Source organism: Perca flavescens, chromosome 16 (genome assembly GCF_004354835.1).
Source record: "Perca flavescens isolate YP-PL-M2 chromosome 16, PFLA_1.0, whole genome shotgun sequence".
Classification (NCBI taxonomy): Eukaryota; Metazoa; Chordata; class Actinopteri; order Perciformes; family Percidae; genus Perca; species Perca flavescens.
Window position 1 is genome coordinate 4,833,229 of NC_041346.1, and position 23,663 is coordinate 4,856,891.

The window sequence follows — 23,663 nt, forward strand, 5'->3', positions numbered from 1 at the left end:
GTCAGCTTGCTGACACTGATGCAATGTGAGGCACAGTGCAAACAGAAGTAACAGTGGGACAATCAGTCCCTCATGCACAGGCTACAGTATGAACTACCTATGTTTTAGCATGCAAATGAACACAGGTGCACAAATAACATGTCTACATGCAAAAATCAAACTCCATCTCTGATTGGCTGCAAACACTTGATGGTACTGAGCAGTACACAGCAGTGACATTACCAGGGATTGTTGTAGTTTGAGTTTACACATGCACACTGGTTATTTTAGTCAGGTAAAAAACACTAACATCAGCCACAGTATACCTAAGTAGCCAAAACACTTTGATGTGGCACACTAACATGTATTAAAGCCCCTATAAATATGTAGGATTTACTGAGTCAGATTATTTTATCTTCCAAATAATTCTGATAGCATAAGAGTTTGTTTGTAGGAAAGTTTGCTTACCAATTCACACTATCATAATGAAAATTGGGACTTTTATTCTCTAGGTTTCTGGGTCCTCCCGCTATCAGTCACTAAAGTCAGAAATGTTCAAACCCTACACATAGCGGCATTATGTACTATTTCTGATGTATCATCCACTGACAAAAGTTTGATGTGCAAGGCCAGTTTTATTTGTATAGTCTGGGGGTCCCACCGAATAGGTGACTATTTAATCGAAGGAGCCCGATTCAACTGCGAATCTCACTTTCAAATTGTTGCAGTGTTGGAAAATTTGGTTATAAAAACAAGGATCATTCCATCTGGGCTATATGGGGGTGCTGAATGTTTGATTTTATATGGAATTACTTGGTTTCTCCTAATAAATCATTATATATAGCCTATTTTGGAATACACCTATTACTCACTTCAGAATGTAGTACTAGCAGAGCGCTAAATATTTTTTGAATCTATGAACGAATCATACGAGCGTAAAAACAGCCGTTTGCGGCTTGCCCCCCTCTTTCTCTCTTGTTGACTGTCCCTTCACTACCCTGTCATTTTCCTTCTGTGGATTGCTAAAATGGAGGGAAAATTTAATTAGGGCCGAAAGTTCCATTTGAAACCACCAAGCAAGCAGGCTTAAACTAAGTGATGTGTTCTGTCAGTCTGTCTATTGAGCTCTGTTTCAGATGGACAGCGCTGGTCCTACACCCACGCCTTAAAACACAACAAACAGCGCTGTCCATTCGTCTGAAACAACAGCCAATAATATAGTTTTTGCTATTTTTCTACATAACGGTTAAACAGAGGGTGAAAAAATACAACTGGCAACTAGTGGTGCCACGCCCATTTCTGCTCTTTTGTCTGCTGTGGAAAACATTTAAACCAATGTTGCATATGAGAATATGGATCAACAAACAATTAATCCATCTCTCCAAGACACATCCGTAATCTTTACTCCTCCAATAGTATACTTATGTCAGTAAGCAGTCTGTGGATATATTCATTTATTGTCTTATTTTTATATTATATCAACAGTATGTCTCCTCTGTCTTTGTAATAATAGCAGCTGAAGTTACACTAACATGATGCTGAAAAGCAAAAGCAAAACAGCTCCAGCCATTTCTCCACACACGATAAAATACAAGGTGCACCAAGATACTGTAAAGTTGATCTGATCCCTAATCAGTTCAATCACTAAATGATTTGTGTGGGTGAGACAGCATTTATCTGATTGGGGTGGGGGAGCGGCACGAGTCATGAATACGATAAAAAACCTTTATCTCGCTCATAGTTCATACGTAACATTCATTCATATGTTTGTGATAGCTTATGGATAGTTGTTAGCCATTGCTAGCTAAACTATTGTAACCAAACTGCTAAAGGGCAGAAGATATTCTTCTTCTGGCATTTTTAGCAGTCACCAGTCAGCTTCAGTTGCATTACCTACTTCTGGACTGGAGAAGGGCTGAACCTGATTTACATGTAGCCGAGAAAACAAAGATGGATTGCAAACAGATTGGAGATCTGCCCAACAGAGGCGCATATACACACAGGTGACAAATTAAAGGACAAACCTGAATAAAAGGACAAACCTGAATAAGTGAGTAGGCAAACATAATGAATGCAGAAGCAGGTACACACCATGGTACAATTAAGCAAGTAACCTCCGGCCATGCTCTGTGGCTTGTATAAAATGATGACCAGGCCCAGTCGATTCTGATTTTGTATCAAGCTGGCAAGAGTAAAAGATGTAAGGCTACGTTCAGCCTGCAGGCAAAAGTGACCCAAATCCAATTATCCGACAGTTTAAACAGCCCAACTCACATGGCATCCAAACTTTTCCAGTTCTGATTTCAAATCTGTTCCAGGTTGGATATTTTAAAAAATGTGAAGCGAGTCTGGACAGACAGATCGGAATTCATGCGACTTCCCCATAAACTTTATATGGCAAAAGACACATCTATATATCAGTGAATAAATGTTTTTGAGTTACATCAACTTACCAGTACTAACACTTAAATAGTCCTCATTTAAATCATTATGTTTTAAAAGTTGTAACATGCAATAATAGCCAAATCCAGATAGGCATAATGCACGCACAAAATTAACGTGAGCAGACCCATGGGACTACTCTGCAGGCTCATGACGGTTCACCCCAGTTCCTGTAGCTGTAATCAGGGATATATGGCTGTAATTCATCATTTGTATTATCTTACAATACATCCGAGGACTGTATGCTGTAAAGTGTAGCGTGGATATAATGTTGTTAACGTCTCTGTTCCCAAACTGCCGGCTATCGGCTAGTAGCTAGCGGTAGTTGGGAGCACTACATAATATTTACATCTCTTTGGTTCTCTTAATACATCCATGGGTTTATTTTGATGAGCATTAAAACGGGGTGCGATGCGTGACGCTGTATTACTCATTTGAGCATGTGGGTCACTTTCAGGCTGTGCCCAGTACTTGAGTCTGATGCGGGTGACATAAATAAAATCGGATCTGAAAAAAATTCGTAATTGAGCATTAAGGCCTGCAGTCTGAACGCAGCATAAGTAACTTTGAAAGAAGGTTCATTGTTGGGACATGGATGGCAGGAGCTTCAGTCACAAAGACCGTTCAACTGGTTAGTGTTTCAAAAGGAACAGTGATTTAAAGTACATTTTGATCTACGGGAAAGACATCAGTAAATAGGGTCAGAAAAAGACATTTGATGATCGTGATGCTCGTGCATTAGTGCAAAATGTAAAGAAAAAAAGAAGAGCAATTCTTCCTAAGGTGACTGTGAATGTCAATGCAAGATGTGATCAGATGTGATGTGATCTGTGTCAGCAAGAAAAGTCCCTTTACAATTACATAGAGATGCATTGCATACCTCTCATTACAAAGATGAATGCACATTTGAAAGTTCAGTGGTGTAAAAACCAGACAGATATGTGGAAAAAAATTATTTGGTCAGATGAATCATCCTTCATCATATTTTCGACAAGTGGACAAGTTCATGTGTGGCGTACACCAAAAGAATGATAAAGTCTGAATGCTTGACCCCTACAGTGAGCGGATCTGGTGGCTCAGTTATGCTGTAGTGGACATTTGGCTGGCATGATTTGTGTCGACTTGTCCCCTAGAGGGAAGGGTCATGCAAATCAATACAAAGTTGTTCTGAGAGACCATCTTTATCCTATGGTGAAACATTTCTATCCTAATGGCAGTGGTCTCTTACAAGATCACAATATCACTATCCATAGGGCACGAGGGGTCACTGAATGGTTGCGGAGTATGAAAATTATGTGAATCATTGGCCTTTGCAGTCCCCTGATCTCAAACCAATTGAACACCTATGGTATATTTAGGACTGACGTGTTAGACAGGGCTCCATATCACCAACCATCAAAGCACCATCTTCTTTTGGAAGAACACCTAACTAAGACACTTTATGTTGTTTTCTTCTTTAATTTGTCACCTGTCTGTATGTGGCTGAATGTAAATGTGTCTTCAAATAAGAGATTTTGTGTCAATTGGGCCTTTGATTGTCACATCTGGAAAACACAGGTGTCATTAATATTAATCCTTAATATTACTGTGACAATGACGAAAAACACCTATAGTGCAGTACTACATGTTGATTAAGCCAGTCTAATGTAAATTTGACTGCTCAATCATAGATCATTTTGTCATTTCAACTGGGATTTTCACCATAGTACACAGGGGAATGACAAACCTCTGTTACAGATGTAATACAGGTCTGAATAATTTAAAATGATTGTTGTAAGAGTTGCCCTGATGATGTTATACAAAAAATGTCCATATTGTATTCATACAGATACATTACAATCAGTCATCGTACTGTAATGCCAAGTGTTTTGACTTAACATGCACAGTGTGAATGTTACATGGTGTGGTGTGTGGAACTTTTAGTTAGGGTTAGATTTGAACTGTTGCTATGACTGATGTGCTGAAGGCAAGGTGAAACATAATGACGGCATACTGTGTGTGCAGAGGAATGCCTGGATTTGTGTGTTGTGTTAAGACAGTGAGGTGTCCATGGAGACTGCCAACGTGTCTGTGAGTGCAGTCATGCTTACAGGAACATCTGTGTGTGTGTGTGTGTGTGAGAGAGACTTTGTGTGTATTTCGTGATCATTTCAGAGTACCAGGAGTCTCCAGAGGACACGTCATCTCATGCAGCTTCATGTCTCTTTCTACCAGGAAGGAGCAGTGTTGGCCAGTCGTCTCATACGCCTAGAAATACATATTGTACTCACGTTATTTTAAGAATTCTGCATAAACTGTAGGAATGATCTGAGCATCCCAGTTGTTCAAAAAGTTTAATCTCTGGAAATCTGGAAATCCCAGGTTTTGCTAATATTTATTTTACTTAAAAGTTCTGAGAGGCTTAATGTTCTACTTTATCTACTTTATCATTGTATCAAATCAGGTGAAACATATAAATACATGTATATACTGTATACTACATACTATACTTGTCTAATTTTCCAAAATTTACAGTTTTATTACATTTTGTTCTTGAATTCCACCCTTCTGCTGGGATCACGATAATCCAGATTTCATGGATCAAAGGTATCCCAATCCTACTGAAAAGTTTTGAACAACACATACTGACTGTTTAATCCAGATAATCAAGAATAATATTATATAGAGGAACGGTTTGGCATCCCATGGCCCACCACCTGTGGGAGGAACCGATGGGGTCGGGTTCGCTGCCACACAGGTAGCAGTGAAGGTCAGGGACCAGACCTGGGGCAGCAGAGGCTGGCTCTGGGGACGTGGAACGTCGTGGGGGAAGGAGCCTGAACTTGTGCGGGAGGTGGAGCGCTACCAATTAGATATGGTAGGGCTTACCTCTCTCAGTTCTGGGAACCGTACTCCTGGATAGGGCTTGGAATCTTTTGTTCTCCGGAGTTGGGGGGGAACTCTGCATATGCACCAAACAACAGTTCCTATTTGGGACTATTGGGCCTTCTTGGAGACTCTAAATAGAGTCCTGTATGGGGCTCAAGTAGGGGACTCCATAGTGTTGCTGGGAGACTTCACCTGGAGAGGCATGATTGGAATGCATGGCCTCCCTGATGTAAACCCGAGTGGTCGTATGTTGTTAGACATGGATTATCTATAACAAACAACATGTTTGAACATAAGGATGCTCATAAGTGTACCTGGTACCAGAGCACACTAGGGCGAAGGTTGATGATCAATTTTGTAATCATATCATCTGATCTGAGGCTGCATGTTTTGGACACACGTGTAAAGAGAGGGGCAGAGCTGTCAACTGATCACCATCTGGTGGTGAGTTGGGGCAGAGGGAAGACTCTGGTCTCAGGGTCTTATGTGCCTCAAGGGGCGGTAACCCTTGAACACCGTGGTGGAAACCGTTGATCAGGGAAGCAGTCCGACTGAAGAAGGAGTCCTTCCTGGATGTTATCCCAGAGGACTGCCCAGAGTTGCAGGGTACCAACAGGCCTGTAGGGCTTCATCCTCTGCCGTGAAAGAGGCAAAGCAGCAGGTGTGGGAGAAGTTCGGTGAAGACATGGAGAAGGACTTTCGGGCAGTACCAAGGTGCTTCTGGAAAACCATTCGCCACCTCAGGAGGGGGAAACGGGGAAGCATCCAAGCTTTGTACAGTAAGGATGGGACGCTGTTGACCTCAACTGAGGAGGTAATAGGGCAGTGGAAGGACTTCTTTGAGGAACTCCTAAATCCAACTGGTAGAGGCAGAGCTGGAGGATGATGACGGATTGTCGTCAAATTATCTGGTGGAAGTCACTGAGGTAGTTAAACAACTCCATAGTGGCAAAACCCTGGGGATTGATGAGATCTTCCAGAAATGCTAAAAGCTCTGGGTGTGGAGGGCTGTCTTGGATGACACGCTGCATCAACATTGCGTGGAAGTTTGGGACAGTGCCTAAGGAAGGGCAGACCGGGGGTGGTTCCCCTGTTCAAAAAGGGGGACCAGAGAGTGTGTGTGCCAATTACAGGGGTATCACACTTCTCAGCCTCCCTGGTAAAGTCTACTCCAAGGTGCCTAGCATGACCATTGTGATTGGTTTAAAGAAATGCCAATAAACCAGAGCACGTTTTTCTTCCATCCCGGAATGCTATGTGGACTAGCCAGACCCTCCTCCGCAGCGTGTGGACGAGGGCAAATTGAAACTAGCTAACGGTCAACAAACCTCAGGTAGCAGGTACAGTGGAGTAGATATATAAATATTGAAAGACCTTCTATCTGTATCTGAATGTCTCACCTTGTGTTCCTGTCTTGGTCTCGAATCTTCTTCTCCATTTCAGCATCTGTGAGGGTCTCCAGGAGGGGGCACCACTGGTCTGCATCACCTGTGTTGCGGATGGCAATCTCTACTGTCGGGAGTGGGTTCTCACTGTGAGCAAATTAAAAGCATGGCAGTAATGAATCATTAACATAATACACCAAAGATCATCAGCTCAAAAGGGTAAAATGTACAAAGTTGGGGATGAGCCTACATACTCCAAAAACGTTAGTGATAGTGAGATGCTTGCTACAGTTACATTTCTAGTGATGAATCCGCAAAAACATGTTTTATTTATAGATGAAGATCTGAATAGTATAGGCCGGAATACAGTGCAGAGTATTACGGCATATGGAGGAGTAAGAGGCCACCACAGCCAAGAGTCAAGCATCGCCAGCCAGTGATAATAGCAGCGCAGCAGAGCTGCTCTTGTGCCAGGACAACTGGTGGTGCCGCTGTGGTCAATGTACACAGTTGAAAACAGAAGTGGAGTTGCTGTGATGCCGCAAATTCTAGAGGTTGATGAAAAACTGTAAAAAAACAACATCCAAAGCCAGCAGAGCGAATTGGACATCTGAGCATAGAGTAAGTGCAATAGTAGTCTCGCAGACCCTGCTCCAAAGCGTGCTGGAGGAGAGTCGGGCTACTCCACATAGCATTCGGGGATGGGAGGAAAAGTGCTCTGGTTTATTGGAATTTCTTTAAACTGCTGTCTTTGCCCAGTCAGCTCCAAGATAGTCTGCATTGCACGGCGCTGTGGAGGACCAGGATTAGGTTATGTTCTGTCTGTGTTAAGTAGGGTTGGGTGCCGAAACCCCAGTTCCATTCCTACGCAAACAGTAGTATTCAGACCGGATTAGAACGCAAATTTTGGTTCCTCATTTCGGTTCCACTTAATGTGTAGACTGAAATATTTTTCCTCTGTCGCTGCGGACAGCGGCAGACTCCCTTTTCCTCTGAGTGGCGCGCGTGCCTGCTCGCGGTGTGAAGCATGCCTGCTCCGACATGCACTCTACAATCACTGCTGATAGATAGCTTTTTGTACACGCTCCGAAACGGATGTAAAAATATCACATTTTCTCTGTAGTCTAGCGTTAGCTAGCTATCGTAAATGTAGGCTACTTTTAAAATGCCATATTTTCCCTCTGGGCTCACCAAAACGGACATAAAAGCATATTAACCATTCACTGCACGTGATCACTAGTAAACATATTACACTTGCTCTGCTAGTCTATCGTTCAGGACAAGACCCTGTAGCCTGGTGGTGGGGGAAGCGGGACAGCCTCCCCAAATTGTCTGCCCTTTCAAACTCATACCTGCGTGTACAGGCCTCTTCGACACCATCTGAGAGAGTTTTCTACTGTGTAGGACATGCCATAAGTCAGGAGAGGTGTCATATCTTGCCAGAGAAGGCAAATATGGTCATTTTTCTGCAAAAGAACGTCTTAAGTTTGAAGCTGGTTGGCATACCAACTCAACAACATTGATTTTGTTGTTACTTGTTAATAGTGTAACTGTTATTTGTTAAATTATTGTAGTTGTGTGTTAGGTGACTTAGGTTTACTTATTACATATTTAACTACTTTAAAATGTTAATATATTGTTACATTTAAATAATTTTCAATTAAAAACTCTATAAAAGAGCCTTTCTTTGATGTCATTTTTCAGTTTTTCAAGAATAAGTTTAGGAATAGGTTAGGAATTGGAATCGTTTTATAAGTACCGGTTCGGCATCGGAATCGTAAAAATCCAAACGGTACCCAACCCTAGTGTTAAGTGCTGAATGTACAGCTCACAGCAAGTTAATATGATATAGTGTCTGGCTTTTGTTTGATATTTAGTGTTGGCAAATGGCTTTTTTTTCCTCTTAGCAAAATAATAGACACGGAAAAGCCAGCGTTACGTAGCTCCCTTTTTTCCAACATTTTGCAGTTGTAATGGTCCTGTCAGCTATACGCTCGTGCTCCATGAAAGTGAAGAAAAGTTTGCTTGGTATATCCAGCAATCATGTTACGATAGAAGCGGCAAAAAGTGAACCACAGTCCAAGCCGGTAAACCTCCCCCACCCCTGCTGCTGTCCAGAGCGTGTCACCAGGTTGCTGCGTCAGCAGTTTATTGTTCGGCCGTTTAGTTTTATGAATAGTTTTTTTTATATATAAATAAATAAATAAAACAATAAAAAATAAACACACACATGGATCAAATGTACAGTTTTACAATAAGCACCACGCTTTCATCTAGCAGCAATATATTGCACGTATTTTCCCCATTTTGCCACATATTTTTACGCCATGTCACTGATGTTGAAAGAGATTTTTTTGTATGATGCCACTTTTGCCAACTCCCGTGCTCCACTCTTGGAGAGAGGGTTCACCTGGCTTCCTCCAGTTTCTCATTATTTGTTTTCCAACCATTATACTGGTCTGAATAAAGTCTGCTGCTCCACAGTTCGATGTCATTTGTGGATTATTTAAAAACATACAGCCTTGGGCAGAAATCCAAGCTAGTCCGGGTAATGTTTTCAATACGATCGTGAATCTTTAGCCAATAGTTCTGAATCATGGGACATTCCCAGATCAGATGAAGAAGAGTCCCCTCCGAGCTGCAGCACTTCCAGCAGTCTGCATTCTCCCTCAGCTTCAGCCTTAACAGCTGCTGAGGTTCTATTACTCTGCCTATGACAGTAAATAACAGGTGACGCATTTGTAAATACTTCCAGAAATTATTTCTGCCCAATCTTTCCATAGAAGGGAATGTTTATCAATACGTAACTTTTGGTTATTCCAAATACAAGATTCAGAATTAAGATAGACATTGATATTAAAAGCTTTAGAAAACTTTTTCCACACATTACAGAGGTTGGATATGATTGGGTGAGATTTTAATATGGATGGTATATTGCTAGACAGAGCATTTATAGTGGTGAGTGGGAAGAACAATCTCTGTTCAATCTCGAACCAGGGAGGGGCTCTCTCAGGTGGCAGTGTCCACTGAGCTATATGTCTCAGGCAGAAGGCATAATGATACAGGGCTAGTTTGGGGAGGCCCATGCCACCTTTATTGATTGGCACCTGAAACCTTTCTAACTTTATCCTTGCACGTTTACCATTCCATAAGAACTTTTTGCAAATTTGGTCAAACCTTTTAAAGTACTTTTGGGGTATTGCAATAGGAAGACATTGAAGCAAATAGTTCAACCTAGGGATACAGTTCATCTTCAGGACATTGACCTTTCCCCATAATGATAAGAATAGTGGTGACCATCTATCTGTATCTAATGAAATTTTATTAAAAAAAGTGGGTCCAAATTCTTCTCTATTATTTTATCAATTTGGTGAGGGAAGAGAATGCCAAGATATTTTATGCCTTCAGTAGGCCACTGAAACAGCCCCGCCTGAAATAAAGTTTTTGGGCAGTATGAAGTCAGTGGAAGGGATCTGACTTAGACCAGTTGACTTTATACCCTGAAATCTTGGAGAACGATTCAATAACGTCCAATAATGCTGGGACAGATCTGGCTGGGTCTGAGGCAAGCCACAAAATGTCGTCCGCGTAAAGCAAAAGCTTATGTGTAGACTCATTAATTTTAACTCCCTGAATATTCTGATTCATGTGATTAGCTGCCGCAAGAGGCTCAAGAGCTAGACAGAAAAGCCCTGGCGATAATGCAGAGCCCTGCCGGGTGCCTCTATGAAGTGTGAAATAAGAGGAAATCAGACCATTTGTTCTCACTGCGGCCTGTGGGTCTTTGTAAAGAATATTTATCCATCTCAGAAATGTTTGACCAAATCCAAAAGTTTTAAGCGTATGAAACACATACCTCCACTCCAACCTATCAAACGCTTTATCAGTGTCGAGTGAGATAGTTGCTGTTGGATTGTTGGAGTCCCGCACTGACCACATAATATTTATAAGGCGTCTCACATTATCAGAAGAATTTCTTTGTCTAATAAAGCCCACTTGGTCAGGATGGATAAGTGACCCAAGTGTTTTATCCAATCTATTTGCAAGTATTTTAGACAAAAGCCTACAATCAACAGATATTAAGCTTATTGGATGATAGTTTTTACAGTCAGTCGGGTCCTTTTATTTAATAATAATTGATAATGGCTTGGTTTAAGGAGGGAGGTAATTTGCCAAATTCAAATGCTTCTGCAAGCATATTTTCAAATAATGGCAATAGGTCTTCTTCATCTTGGCCTGGGGATTTACCTGATGGTAGGGCCTTAATTGCATCAAGTATCTCCTGTGAACTAATAGGTAAATCTAAGTCCTCCTGTTGTGAGACACTTAGCTTAGGAAGGTTTAATTTGTTGAGGAATGACATTATCTCTTTGTCTGTGGCAGTGTTTTCAGATGTATAAAGATTTATATAGAATTACTTGAATACATCATTTATTTCCCTAGATTTAGTTGCAAGGCTTCCATCCCCAGTCGTCACTGTTGCTACTGAAGATTTGGACTCTTTTTGTTTAATGTATCTTGCCAAAAACTTTCCTGCTTTATCCCCCGATTCAAAAATAGTTTGCCTGGCCCTGAACAAAAGATAATCAGTTTTTCTGGATATTATAATATTATAATCATATTTAAGGCGGGTCAATTCTTTTAAAATAGATTAGTGTTCTTAATTCTCCTTTCTAGATCTGTGAGTTTAGCAGCATTGACCTTCTTCTTATGAGAAGAATATTGAATAATAAATCCCCTTAGAAAGGCCTTCATGGCTTCCCAGGCCACTATGGCAGAGGGAGCTGTGGGGACATTGGTCTCCAAATATAGCCTAATCTGGGCTCGAAGATCTTCCTTAAATCCCACATCTTGCAATAAAGATGAATTAAAACGCCACATCTGTGATCTTTCTGCTTCCTGATATGGGGTCATTTGTAGTCTGACCATGGCATGGTCTGTTAACAGAATGCTATCAATTAAACAGGATAGTGTGGCAGGCCGCAAGGAGCTAGAAATTAGAAAAAAATCTATTCTTGAATAGATTTTGTGGGCTCCTGAGTAAAAAGTATAATCTCTGTCCGTTGGATGGTTCAGCCTCCACACATCTGTTAGACCCATAGATGAACACATTCTCCAAACAAGCAAAACAGAGTTATTCTACTTAATGTTGGTTTACTTCTGTCAAGGATTTGATCTAAGACAACAACATTGAAGTCTCCTCCCAGAATTATGGGATACTGTTCAATATCATGCAATTTACTTTCTAAGTCTACAAAAAAATTGGGGTGATCAGCATTGGGTGCATATATATTGGCCAGTATCAGAGTATGTCCTTGTACTTCTGCTAGTATAATAATTATTCTGCCCTCCTCATCTGTAACTTCCCTCCTGAGCCTGAATTGTAAGCCTTTGTTAATTAATATAGCTACTCCTCAACTTTTAGACGACCCAGCACTAAAGGACACGTGTCCCACCCAATCTCTGCATAATTTAACGGATTCCTGAGGACAACAATGTGTTTCCTGCAAGAATACTACATCTTGTTTTTTAGTTTTCAGATGCCCCAGTATTTTCTTCCTTTGGATTGGACAGCCCATTCACATTCCAGGTTGAGTAAAATAATGTCCTCCCACTGCTAGTCATAAGCAATCTTAATGTATTTTACTGTAGAATAAGTGGCCATATTATTATGATATAAGATCCATGGTGCAACATAAATTATACACATTGACAAGAAAAAAAAAAAGAGAACCATAATACCAACACCATAGTGATATCAGTAAACAGCAGACTGTGGGCAAGTCTGGCATAAAGAACAACAGAACCAGGAACATTGTTGTAATAATGTTGTAATAAAACAAAAAAATAACTCTCTTAGGTCCATGACTAATGGAACAAGGGCAGCCTAAAAGCCCTCAAAAATTGTGTTCAGATATTCGTTAAGGAAGACATGGGGTTTCTATACAAAAATAAAAATTATTGGCAACACAGGCCCCGGTTATGAAAAATATGCACTCACATATCAGCTTCAAAATGGTTTGTGATGTGCAGAGCCAGTCATTTGAGATTATCTATGTCCAAAAACAAAAAAGAAGACTGCAAATCTGGGATTCGTAATTTTGCTTCCCGGAGAGCAGCACTAGTCAGGGAGCAGCTGGCTGGCTGACTTCTTTTTATCAGATGCTGGCGTGTTTCCCCACCAGCTGTGTGCTACGATTGGGTAGCACTGACCAATACATTGATAAAAAGGTCGCTTAAACATGGTTTAGCAGGTTTTAAAAATATATAAATACATTTGGGTCTCTCTCGTCTCTCTCCTGCTGTAGGCTACTTCAGCCTCTAGAGGAGGGCACACAGCATAGACTACACACACACAACGTTGATACATACCGAAAAATGTGACTCAGTAGTCCTATGTTTGATGAATTTCCTCAGCTAAGTTGATTCAATATTTTTGGGTAATGTACAATACATGCAGTGTCGCCCCCCACCGACAACGCGTATTATTGCGCTCATCGGCGCGTCGCGTATCAAAAACTTGGACGACACATTTGGCTACGCATTGACGCATAATGGCGGCCGAAGCGTAGCGATGCATAGCCTTGCGGACGCGTACCGATGCGTTGACTCTGTAACGGCCCTTAGTGGCTGCCGCCGGTCTTGCCTTTATGTTAGCTTGCTCGTCTTCTAGCTGACTCACTCGATCTTCCACTTCCGTAATGCAAGAAATGAGTGAGCATAACTTTGTATCCACGGAGCTCAGAGACCGACAAATTTCTTTCACATCTTTCTTTCACATCCGCAGTTTCTTCTAATATCTTGCTTAGCATCTTGTGAATCTGAGCCATATCAGGCTGGTCGGGCTCCGCAGTGCTAGCTGTGGGATCGTACTCCCTTCGTGCACATGTTGAGCTGAGTCTGTGCGGTTTTCTTTGTTCAACGTTACCGCCAGAGGATAAGCTTTTGCCTTCTGACATTTTGAGTTCCACGTAAAATGTAGTAGAAAAATAACACCGTGGTAAAGTTGGTTTTATATTGGACATTGGATATTCGACACATTCGAAAACTCTATTATGCGGCTTACCATTTTGACCTATTCATGTCAAAATACGTCTGATGAACTCAGCTAACCCCCCTACACATAACACAAAGCTTATTTAAAAAAAAGAAAAACATCTTTTGATTTTTTTAATATTTTTTAATATTAAAAAATTAGATGAATCTATTATGCGGCTTGAACTTTTGACCTATTCATGTCAAACCACTTTTGGTGAACTCAGCTAACCCCTCTACACATACGACAAAGCTTCTTTTTTCAAAAAACCCATCCTTTAATTTTTTTTATATTTTTTTATGTAAACAATGCTATAAAACTATTATGCGGATTGACCTTTTGACCTATTCATGTCAAAATACTTCTGATAAACTCAGCTAAATCCCCTACACATAACACAAAGCTTTTTTCAAAAAACCCATCCTTTAATAAAAAATTAAAAAATTTAATTTAAAGCAATGCTATAAATCTATTATGTGGCTTGACCTTTTGACCTATTCATGTCAAACCACTTTTGGTGAACTCGGCTAACCCCCCTACACATAACACAAAGCTTCTTTTTTCAAAAAAAACATCCTTCAATTTTAAAATAATTTTTTATATTAAAAAATGCTATAAATCTATAATGTGGCTTGACCTTTTGACCTATTCATGTCAAAATACTTCTGATGAACTCAGCTAACCCCCCTACATGTAACACAAAGCTTCTAGGGCTGCAACAACGAATCGATAAAATCGATAAAATTCGATTAATAAAAAAGTTGGCAATGAATTTAATTATCGATTCGTTGTGTCGTGCATCTATTAGGCAACCTAGTCGCGGAGATAAAAAAAAAATTGAGTTGAGCGCAGCATCGCGGAGCGGAGCAGTGCGGAGCGAAAGAAAAGAAAAAAAGATCAGAGCGGAGGTAGAGGAAATACGGAGAGAGACCGGAGAGACCCGTAACGTTGTTCTGAAACACTCGGCGGAGGCAGAGAAATCAGTACGACCTAATATAAGTCATCCAAGGTGTGGGAGCATTTCACACTAAATAAATCAAAAACGTGTTAATTGCAAGATAAGCAAAAGCGACACGGCATGGCACAGACGCACCACGGTGATGAGTCAGCACCTAAAACGTAAACATGTTGGAGTCCTTGATGACTATTAGCTCTTCTGGTGCTGGTGTTAACTCGTTATCCAGCTGACTAGCATGACAAGCTAGCGTTAGCTCGGTAATAACAGTAATAAAGCAGGGGTGGTATACTTTGCAAGACTAAAGACACGGTTTTATTCACTCGCCTTTTTTGGCCCATTCATTTTTCAATCTGTTATGTATATTATGTGCTTTGTCCCATATCAGTTATTGTTGACAAATATAATAGTGTGTGGTGTATAAACGAACTTAACTTGCACTTACTACAATGATGGTAATAATTTAATGAATAAGTGTGTGTGTGTGTGTGTGTGTGTCTGTCTTTCTGTCTGCCTGTGTGTCTTGTCTTGTCTGTATCTGCTATTTGGGTTACTTACCTTTACACAACTATTAACTAAAACAATAATTATGTATGTATTAGGTTGATGTAAATTAATGTTTTTTTATCCGATTCATCGATTAATCGAAAAAATAATCGACAGATTAATCAATTATTAAAATAATCGTTAGTTGCAGCCCTAAAAGCTTCTTTTAAAAAAAAACAACATCCTTTTAATTTTATAAATATATTTTACTCTTCACCAATAACCGGAGTTTCCCGCGAATTCAGCCAATCACAGCCAATGACCAAGCAGAAGTGAGAACGGGTTGATGTAACACGTTTCATTTCCTTGTTTTTGAAGACGAGACACGTGTGACTCGAACATCTCACATGTACCAACAAAAACGTACAGCGAAAGACCGTGCAAAACATTTCAGACCGTCCTGCCAACCTGTATTCATTTGATCAATGTAAACTGCATCATTTTTTCAATGTAAAGTCGCTGAAAGCTTCTCATGTTTCAATCCTGTCGGCTCTCTGCAGCGGGCTGGGCGGCGGCTCAGTTACCCCCGCAACTGACGTGAGTGTGTCAAGCTGCATAATAGATTTATATAATTTTTTAATATCAAAAAATATTTTAAAATCAAAAGGATGTTTTTTTTTGAAAAATGAAGCTTTGTGTTATGTATAGGGGGGTTAGCTGAGTTCATCAGAAGTGGTTTTAGGTCAAAAGGTCAAGCCGCATAATAGATTTATAGCATTTTTTAATATTAAAAATTATTTTAAAATCAAAGGATGTTTTTTTTTTTTTTTTAAAAAGAAGCTTTGTGTTATGTGTAGGGGGGTTAGCCGAGTTCATCAGAAGTGGTTTTAGGTCAAAAGGTCAAGCCGCATAATAGATTTATAGCATTTTTGAATATTAAAAATTATTTTAAAATCAAAGGATGTTTTTTTTTTTTTTTAAAAGAAGCTTTGTGTTATGTGTAGGGGGGTTAGCCGAGTTCAACAAAAGTGGTTTGACATGAATAGGTCAAAAGGTCAAGCCGCATAATAGATTTATAGCATTTTTTAATATTTAAAAATATTTAAAAAATCAAAAGGATTTTTTTTTTTTTAAATAAGCTTTGTGTTATGTGTAGGGGGGTTAGCTGAGTTCATCAGAAGTATTTTGACATGAATAGGTCAAAATGGTAAGCCGCATAATAGAGTTTTCGAATGTGTCGAATATCCAATGTCCAATATAAAACCAACTTTACCACGGTAAAAATATCTATATCTGAATGTATTTTAGGATATATTAAGGATATTAACCCAAAAGACAGCAGGAGCACACGTTTCAAGCTGCCATTGCTTATCCCTGCATCACGTGACCCCCTATTAACAGTTTTTAATATCCAATACTGTCCAAATTGCGCCAAAATCCAAACCCCAAGTTCATTGGGTAACCAGTGTGAAGTAAACCAAGTAGATTAGAAGAATGGTTCATGAAATATTTTAAAGGGGTGATAGAATGCAAAACCGATTTTACCTTGTCATAGTTGAATAATGACAGTTTATTGGGTAACTAGGACATACATAGAACCTCTAGTTGACGTCAACTGGGCGGCTCCTCCTCATTTGACTCTAGTCTCTATCTTTGTCACACCCAAACATTTACATAGGCTACACTACTGATCTGAGGTCAGCTTAGTCTTCTGAATAGGTCGCGCAGATCTCAGAAATTGTATACATTGTTCATCTGCTATTTTACCACTAAATTCACTTCTGAGACTTTTTTAAGCAAGAAATCAACTATGTAGAGGTCAAATATGATTAATTTATTACGCCGAAAATGAAGCTAACTAGCCGCGATCTTTACACATAGGATTGAAGGGACAGTCGCAGCTAACGGAACCCCTAATGTTCACAAAGATTCATTAAATTGAAATCGGATAGAAGTTATATAAGTGGCGTGACGAAATTCAAACTGTAAATATAGCTACTCTAGTTATGCCGGCAGCTGGCAGCCAGCCAGCTCCGCAGAACTATTCCAGTAGTCCAGTACCCAGGGGAAACGGTGACTTTCACTGGGTATGGAGGTTGCCGCTTTCTCGTCAGACTGTGTGGAGCTCCTAGCTAAAGTCTGACACGTCTTACCAAATTTGCAAGTAGCCATCAATTTTCGTAAAATGGCCCATATTTGAGCTTTATATAGTTGATTTCTCGCTTAAAAAAAGTCTCAAAAGTGAATTTAATAACGAAATAGCCCGACAAACAATGTTTAACTTTGCAGTGTCTGAAATATGAGACCTGCTGTCTCATCTCCAATGTGTTTCTATGTGGTTCGCTCAAACCAATCAGCACGCAGCTCATCTAAGCATACCATATTTGGAAGAAAAGCTCTTGTTCCAAATAGAGCCATATTCACAGGGTAGTTAAGGGCCTAATAAAATAGCATTCGGGCAATTTTCAGCCCAACCAATGTTACATAACCTATTAGGAGACCTTAAGGAACGGTGTAAAATACCCTATATAATCATTCTATCACCCCTTTAAAGACCGATGCGAGCTCACACACACAAAACACACACACACACACACACACACACACACACACACACACACACACACACACACACACACACACACACACACACACACACACACACACACACACACACACACACACACACACACACAAAATGTTTTCGCCTACTGCATAGACACCCTAGTTTTATGAAAAGACCATCTTTCCAATGTTAAAATATTTCTTTAAAGTGAGTGGGTGAGTTACCTGAAGGCATAGGTCCTCTGGTGCCAGCTGAGCTGACCACGAATGCTGTAGGCGATAGTAGTTACAAACTCTCCACCCAGACCCAGCTCAGAGCACAGCTTCAGTGCAAATGACTCCGGTGAATTCTCTCTCTCCGACATGTCCCACTCAAATTGGTCCACCAAAGAAATGTTCCCCACGTGGATGTTCAGCTGAGAAATACAAAAAAATATTTTGTACACTCCAGTGTTTTTTTTGCAACTTAATCCTACACATTACATTAGCATTACAGCGGCTTCTTATTTGTCTCAATACAGTTCCTGAAGAGAATACGACATTCTTCTATAACTGGTAGAAAAACAAGATTACAAAGACCTTTGTAAGAAGCCTAGTCTAGGCGTGCAGAAGATTGGAGGGATGTTCGAGAGCACAGGTTTGGGTGAATACTCGATTCTGATTGGCTGCAGGGTGTCCATAAAAAAAGTGTTATAGGAGTTCAGGTAAAACTGACTCACTATTGTACTGACTGTTATAAATTAATGTGCAACATTAAACCGGGGTCGTACACCTTTTCCAAGGTCAAATTCAAGCACTTTTCATGCACTTTGCAGGTCCATTTTAAAGCTTTTTCCAGCACCTTACTGTACGTAAATTACATACCAATACATAATCAAAATTATTATTTAGTGTTTTTGTTACATTAAAAGACATAATGCTATAGCCAAAATTGTGTTTCTTAATAGCAGAAGGATCAGATATGTTCATGGTAGAATTCATCCAACCTTCCCATCTGTGGGTTGAAATTTCTGAAGGAATCTGACCCACACACCAGACTGTGGTCATGAAAGTGGCCAAACTCCCTTAGAATGTCATCGAGAGCTTTGTTCTTCAATGCAGCCAGATTCCACGAGGAGTCGGAGAACAGTGCTGAGTTTTCGGACACTTGTCTCTTTGCTTTTGAGGAGCACCCTTGGATCAAGGACAGACAGGCCTCTAACAAGTGGATATTTAAGTGGTGCTTTTTCAAACAGTTTGGATCATCTTCAGTAAAAACAGCTTCCAGTTCTGTCTGAACTCCAGCCTCAGCTTCTCAGAGTTTTGTTTCATGTGCTCCTCTAGGGCTTGCTCTGTGACAAATCAGTTTGGTGACATCTATGTGGTTGACTGAGTTAGCATAGTCAACTTGAATTAGTTATACAGGGGTAGTTGCATCCTTCATGACACTGGGCTTAACAAACTTCTCCATTAGACTCCTCAGCATATTTGTGAGATCACCGCACATAAATGGCAGCATGGGTTTGTCCGTCTGGTATAACTTCAAAAATGGTGTGATTTCCCTAGCTACTATTAGAAAGAAGTTCAGCTTTGCTGGGAAGAGGGCATCTTGCACAATCATCTCAGCCATCTTCAAAGACTTTGTAAGTGGCTCTGTTACGGTTTTCATTTTAGCAGCACTGATGTACATTTTCAGAGAGGGCCAAATCTGAAGGGAACACTCCACATTTTCCAGCCACCGATGACCACAGAAATCAAGAGGGAAGGATGTGCAACCAATGACTTCTGTGTAGTCCTCCCTACAAACTGGAACATCCTTGAATAGCCATTTAAGGCTTGACAGAGCATTTCCCAGCTCCCAGTCTGTGGATGCACACCCTACTCTGAAGGGGTTGTGTTGTATATGCAATCCACAACTTCCAACATTTAACATTTTCTTGCATATTTGTTTGTCAATGTTCGGCTGGGCCAGTGAGAAGAGCTTCAAATTCACATTTGGGCCATCCATCGACAGCTGAATCAGGTTCTGGAAGCTTATCTCCGAACACACTTTTTCAAACTTATCATGCATTTGTTCTGCAGTGTGATGACCCATGAAAAATGATGTTAGGTACCTTGAGAAAGACAGGAAATTGTTGGAAATATAAAACAGAAGACGGACAATTTGTTCATGTCCTATGGTCCTGTAATTAGGTCCAGGAATGTTGGACTGGGATACAAGCTGGGTCCAAACTAGTTTAATAATAGCCAGACCGATTTTTTTAAGAGGATAGAGAAATAAGAGATAGAGCGATAATCCCAAGTTCACGAAAAGTTGGTATCTCCTGAACACCTTTATTTTACAATCACACATTAAAAAGTCCAATAAAACATATTTTATATTCTGAATACAATGTTGTCAGTGTGTTAATGTTGGAGTCCCGACCCAACTCTTAGCAAACAAGCGATTGCGCCTGCTTTAGAAAGTTAACTAGTCGCAAGTTTGCGGTAAAATGCAGTGGGGTTCTCGAGGTCAAAACACTTCATGTAGCAGTTGTGAATCAAATAAACTTGTTATAAATAATGTAATGTAATATTTTACTCTTACACTGAAAAAGGCACGTGTTTAGGATGAGGACCAACCTGAACCGGAGGTATCAGTTTGAAACAGAGCTGAACAGTCCGACCAGTGTTATTAGTTATGTTATCAATTTGTTTACAATATTTTCAGGTTTCAACTAGTGCTGCTCAAGCAGAAAGACAGGGTCAGTGAGAGAAAGAGACAGATTTGTTAGGCACTGAAGAAAGAGTAGGAGAGGAGGACAGCATCCAACAGCGTGTCCTCCTCAGTTTTTGATGCTTGATTGTATGAAAATAAGTATCTCCCCCCCAACACAAATTGCTTTCTAATCTGTGTAGTGGTACTTTAAATCGCTAGATGCGACACAGAGGAACGTCTATATACTTCTGTTTGGCTGTTGGGCCATTAACTATCGCGCTGCATTAATCTCTATAACAACATAACACAGCCCCCTACACAGCCAGCTAGTCTATCTAACAGCTTTAAACCCACACAAAACGTTGCATCAGCATAAAATTGAGACTTCATCTTTCAATCTAGAGGGGAGAGGCCAGGAGCAGCACATTGACCCAACTCAACAGCAAGTCATTTAGTGGTTAGTCATTTATATACACATTTAATAAAGACAGACTAAAAATGAAACACTGACGGACACCTTTTCTCTGGGTGACAAATTTATTTTGTTTGTCTTCAATTTTAACAGCCCATAGAGCACTTCATGCCAAGAAGAATCAAGTCTGATTTGTCCCCACTCTTATGAATGGGGTAAAATAAGCCCTTCACACCAGATGTCAGGAAAACATCCTGACTGTACTACAATATTAAACAACTTTAACACTGCACCCTGCCTCTCTGGGGTGCTGCATTTAAACATTTTCTTTTTTAATCCTGTCTGAACATTACATGTTCCTTGACGGGAGAGCTTTTGTCCGTGTGGTCAAGGTTGTCTTAATCTGTGTCTTCTAATGTTTGGAGTTTTTTCTTTTATAATCAATTGATCTGAATTGATTTGATTTATTTGTATTTGATTTATGTCCTATCCAGATGTCACAATTTTGGATGGGTAATGCTTGTTGTTGTTTTATGTTGAACTTGTTCCACATATCCAAGAATTGATTTTGCTTAAGGGTGACCCAAATATTTTCAAATTTCCCACCTCACATGTACTCCACTGCCCACTGAAACACTCTCATGAACGTTTTCATCAAAAATATTTACGAGCAATTGACCTCCATAAAACATGCACCAGCCAGTGCACTCTATCCTGCCTCCTATTATCACTTCTTCTCTCCATTATTATGTTTTCAACTCCCAACTGCAGCTTATATCTCTAGTATTATTCAAAAATCATCCAGTCCTCTCTCGCTTCTGGTCTTGTTTCATCATCTTTCAAGACAGCTGCAATAACTCCTATACTCAAAAAACACAGCGCTGATCCCAATAACCTTGATAACTGCTGAAAAATGGTGAAAGTTCTTTAAAGAGTAGTTGCAGCTAAAGTTCACTCACACATCTCTGACAATTTGTTTAAAAAATTTCAGTCTGGTTTTGTTGTTTATAACAATATAAGCTTTTAAACTTTTAAAGTTTATGAAAAAGTGGTTTTTTTGCATTATAACTAGGTTTGTGTGCTCTTTCATGTGAGCGTGCAGCCCTGTGTAGTGGTTCCAAGGTCATGGTGTATGTGTGTGTACGTCGTTGTGGACAAGTCGCCAAACTGGCAACACTGTCCACAACATTATTGCTGCATCACTTCCTTATTTTCCCAAACTACAGAGCAATATCACAGAACACGCATTTGTTAATCGCGCGTCAAAAGAATGTGTGGCGTTAAAAGGAATGTGCGTTAACTCGTTACTGTTTTGTTAATTTTGACAGCCCTAATTAATACAGATATTTTCTCCTGTGTTGGAAACCTGAGGATATGTAGACATGAAGACTCCAATTATATTACCTCAATTATGTTGAAAGTATAAGTCAATAAGTATATTCCTGTCAAGTCACCTGATTTTCTTTTTTTGATTCAGCACCCACCTTGATGATGACTCTCTGGTCTGCCTGCTCTTCCAGTATACTGTCAGTGGGGTAGGACTCAATCTGCTGACGAATGGCTGAGGCAATGGCGGGGACAAAGGCCAGAGGATTCAGGTCCAAGTCATCACATAAAATCTCTGCAAACATCTCTGGGGTCATCAGTTTTTCTGAAGAGGGGCGGATTGGTGAAGTTAGATAAAATTCCAAAATGTAATAACTTGACATTCCAAAATAAATTATAAAGGTGACAATACGGTTTGTTTTGGATGTTGGTAAACACATTGCCTATTAATATAATATATAATGTTATATTCAATTTACCATTCATGTTCCACGTGAAGGCATCACGCAATTTCTGTCCATCTATTTCCATGTCTAGACGAATGGGAACCAGTGCTTCTACCTGGGCTGCATTCTCATGGATCACTGCAGGGTCGTGGTCATCAAAGCTGAGTAAGACAAGACATAATAAAACTCAATGTTGGATTATTATTGTTTATCCAATAATTCTAAAGATTCAAGATAAAAAAACAAATTACACAATGGGGAAATTCACAATGTCACAGCAGCAAGGGATGGTGCACAAAAGTACAAAAAGATAATCTAAAAAAAAAACAAGTAAATATAAGTAAAGAACAAAATAGTAAACAGTTGTATTTAAAGTATATACAGTTACATTACTGCACACTAATCAGTCCTGGTGTGTGTGTGTGTTTTGTCCATGTGGTCTACTGGGAGCAGTGCTGATTATAAAGTCTGACAGCAGCAGGAAGAGAAGAACTTTTATATCTCCCTTTGACGCAGCACGGGGGCAGCAGCTTGTCACTGAAAGAGCTGCTCAGTACCTTCAGAATGTCCTGCATAGGGTGGAATAAGTTCTCCATCATGGCGGATAATTTAGCCACTACTGTATACTCCTATCTCCCACAGCCGCCACAGTGTCAAAGGGGCATCCAAGAACAGAACTGGCCTTTCTAACCAGCTTGTCAAGTGTTTTATGCAATGCCACTGCCCCAGTAAAATGGCTGACACCACCACAGAGTCATAAAAAGGTCCTCAGTAGAGTCCCCCCTACACCCCATGACTTGAGTCTCCTCAGCAGATACAGTCTGCTCTGGCCTTTTTTGTGTTGTCAGTTCAGTCCAGTTTCTTGTTCAGGTGAAAACAGAAGTACTACTCACATGATGTGAAAAATGTTAGTAGTCAAGTATTTTACCAATTATTATATAAATTATTCGAGTTATCGGTTAAGAAAAACAGTAAATATAGTAAATATACAAAAAAAGACAGGTCTCTTAAAGCGCCCATATTATGCTCATTTTAAGGTTGTACCAGAATAGGTTTACATGGTTTAATTTTCAAAAAACACCATAT

At 40.0% G+C, this 23,663-nt stretch overlaps 1 protein-coding gene across 2 annotated transcripts in view; it reads right to left on the reverse strand.

Annotated features, from left to right (window-relative positions):
* Positions 1 to 275: 275 nt before the first annotated feature.
* LOC114570959 (SWI/SNF-related matrix-associated actin-dependent regulator of chromatin subfamily B member 1) overlaps positions 276 to 23,663 on the reverse strand; it is a 40,744-nt gene continuing 17,356 nt past the window's right edge. For both annotated transcript variants that reach the window (XM_028601632.1, XM_028601631.1), the window contains exons 5-9: positions 22,611 to 22,738; positions 22,290 to 22,456; positions 17,942 to 18,132; positions 6,690 to 6,821; positions 276 to 4,668 (exon numbers count right to left, since the gene is read on the reverse strand). In XM_028601632.1, coding sequence (XP_028457433.1) covers positions 4,629 to 4,668; positions 6,690 to 6,821; positions 17,942 to 18,132; positions 22,290 to 22,456; positions 22,611 to 22,738 — 658 coding nt within the window. In that variant the 3' untranslated portion in view covers positions 276 to 4,628. The remainder of the gene's footprint in view (positions 4,669 to 6,689; positions 6,822 to 17,941; positions 18,133 to 22,289; positions 22,457 to 22,610; positions 22,739 to 23,663) is intronic.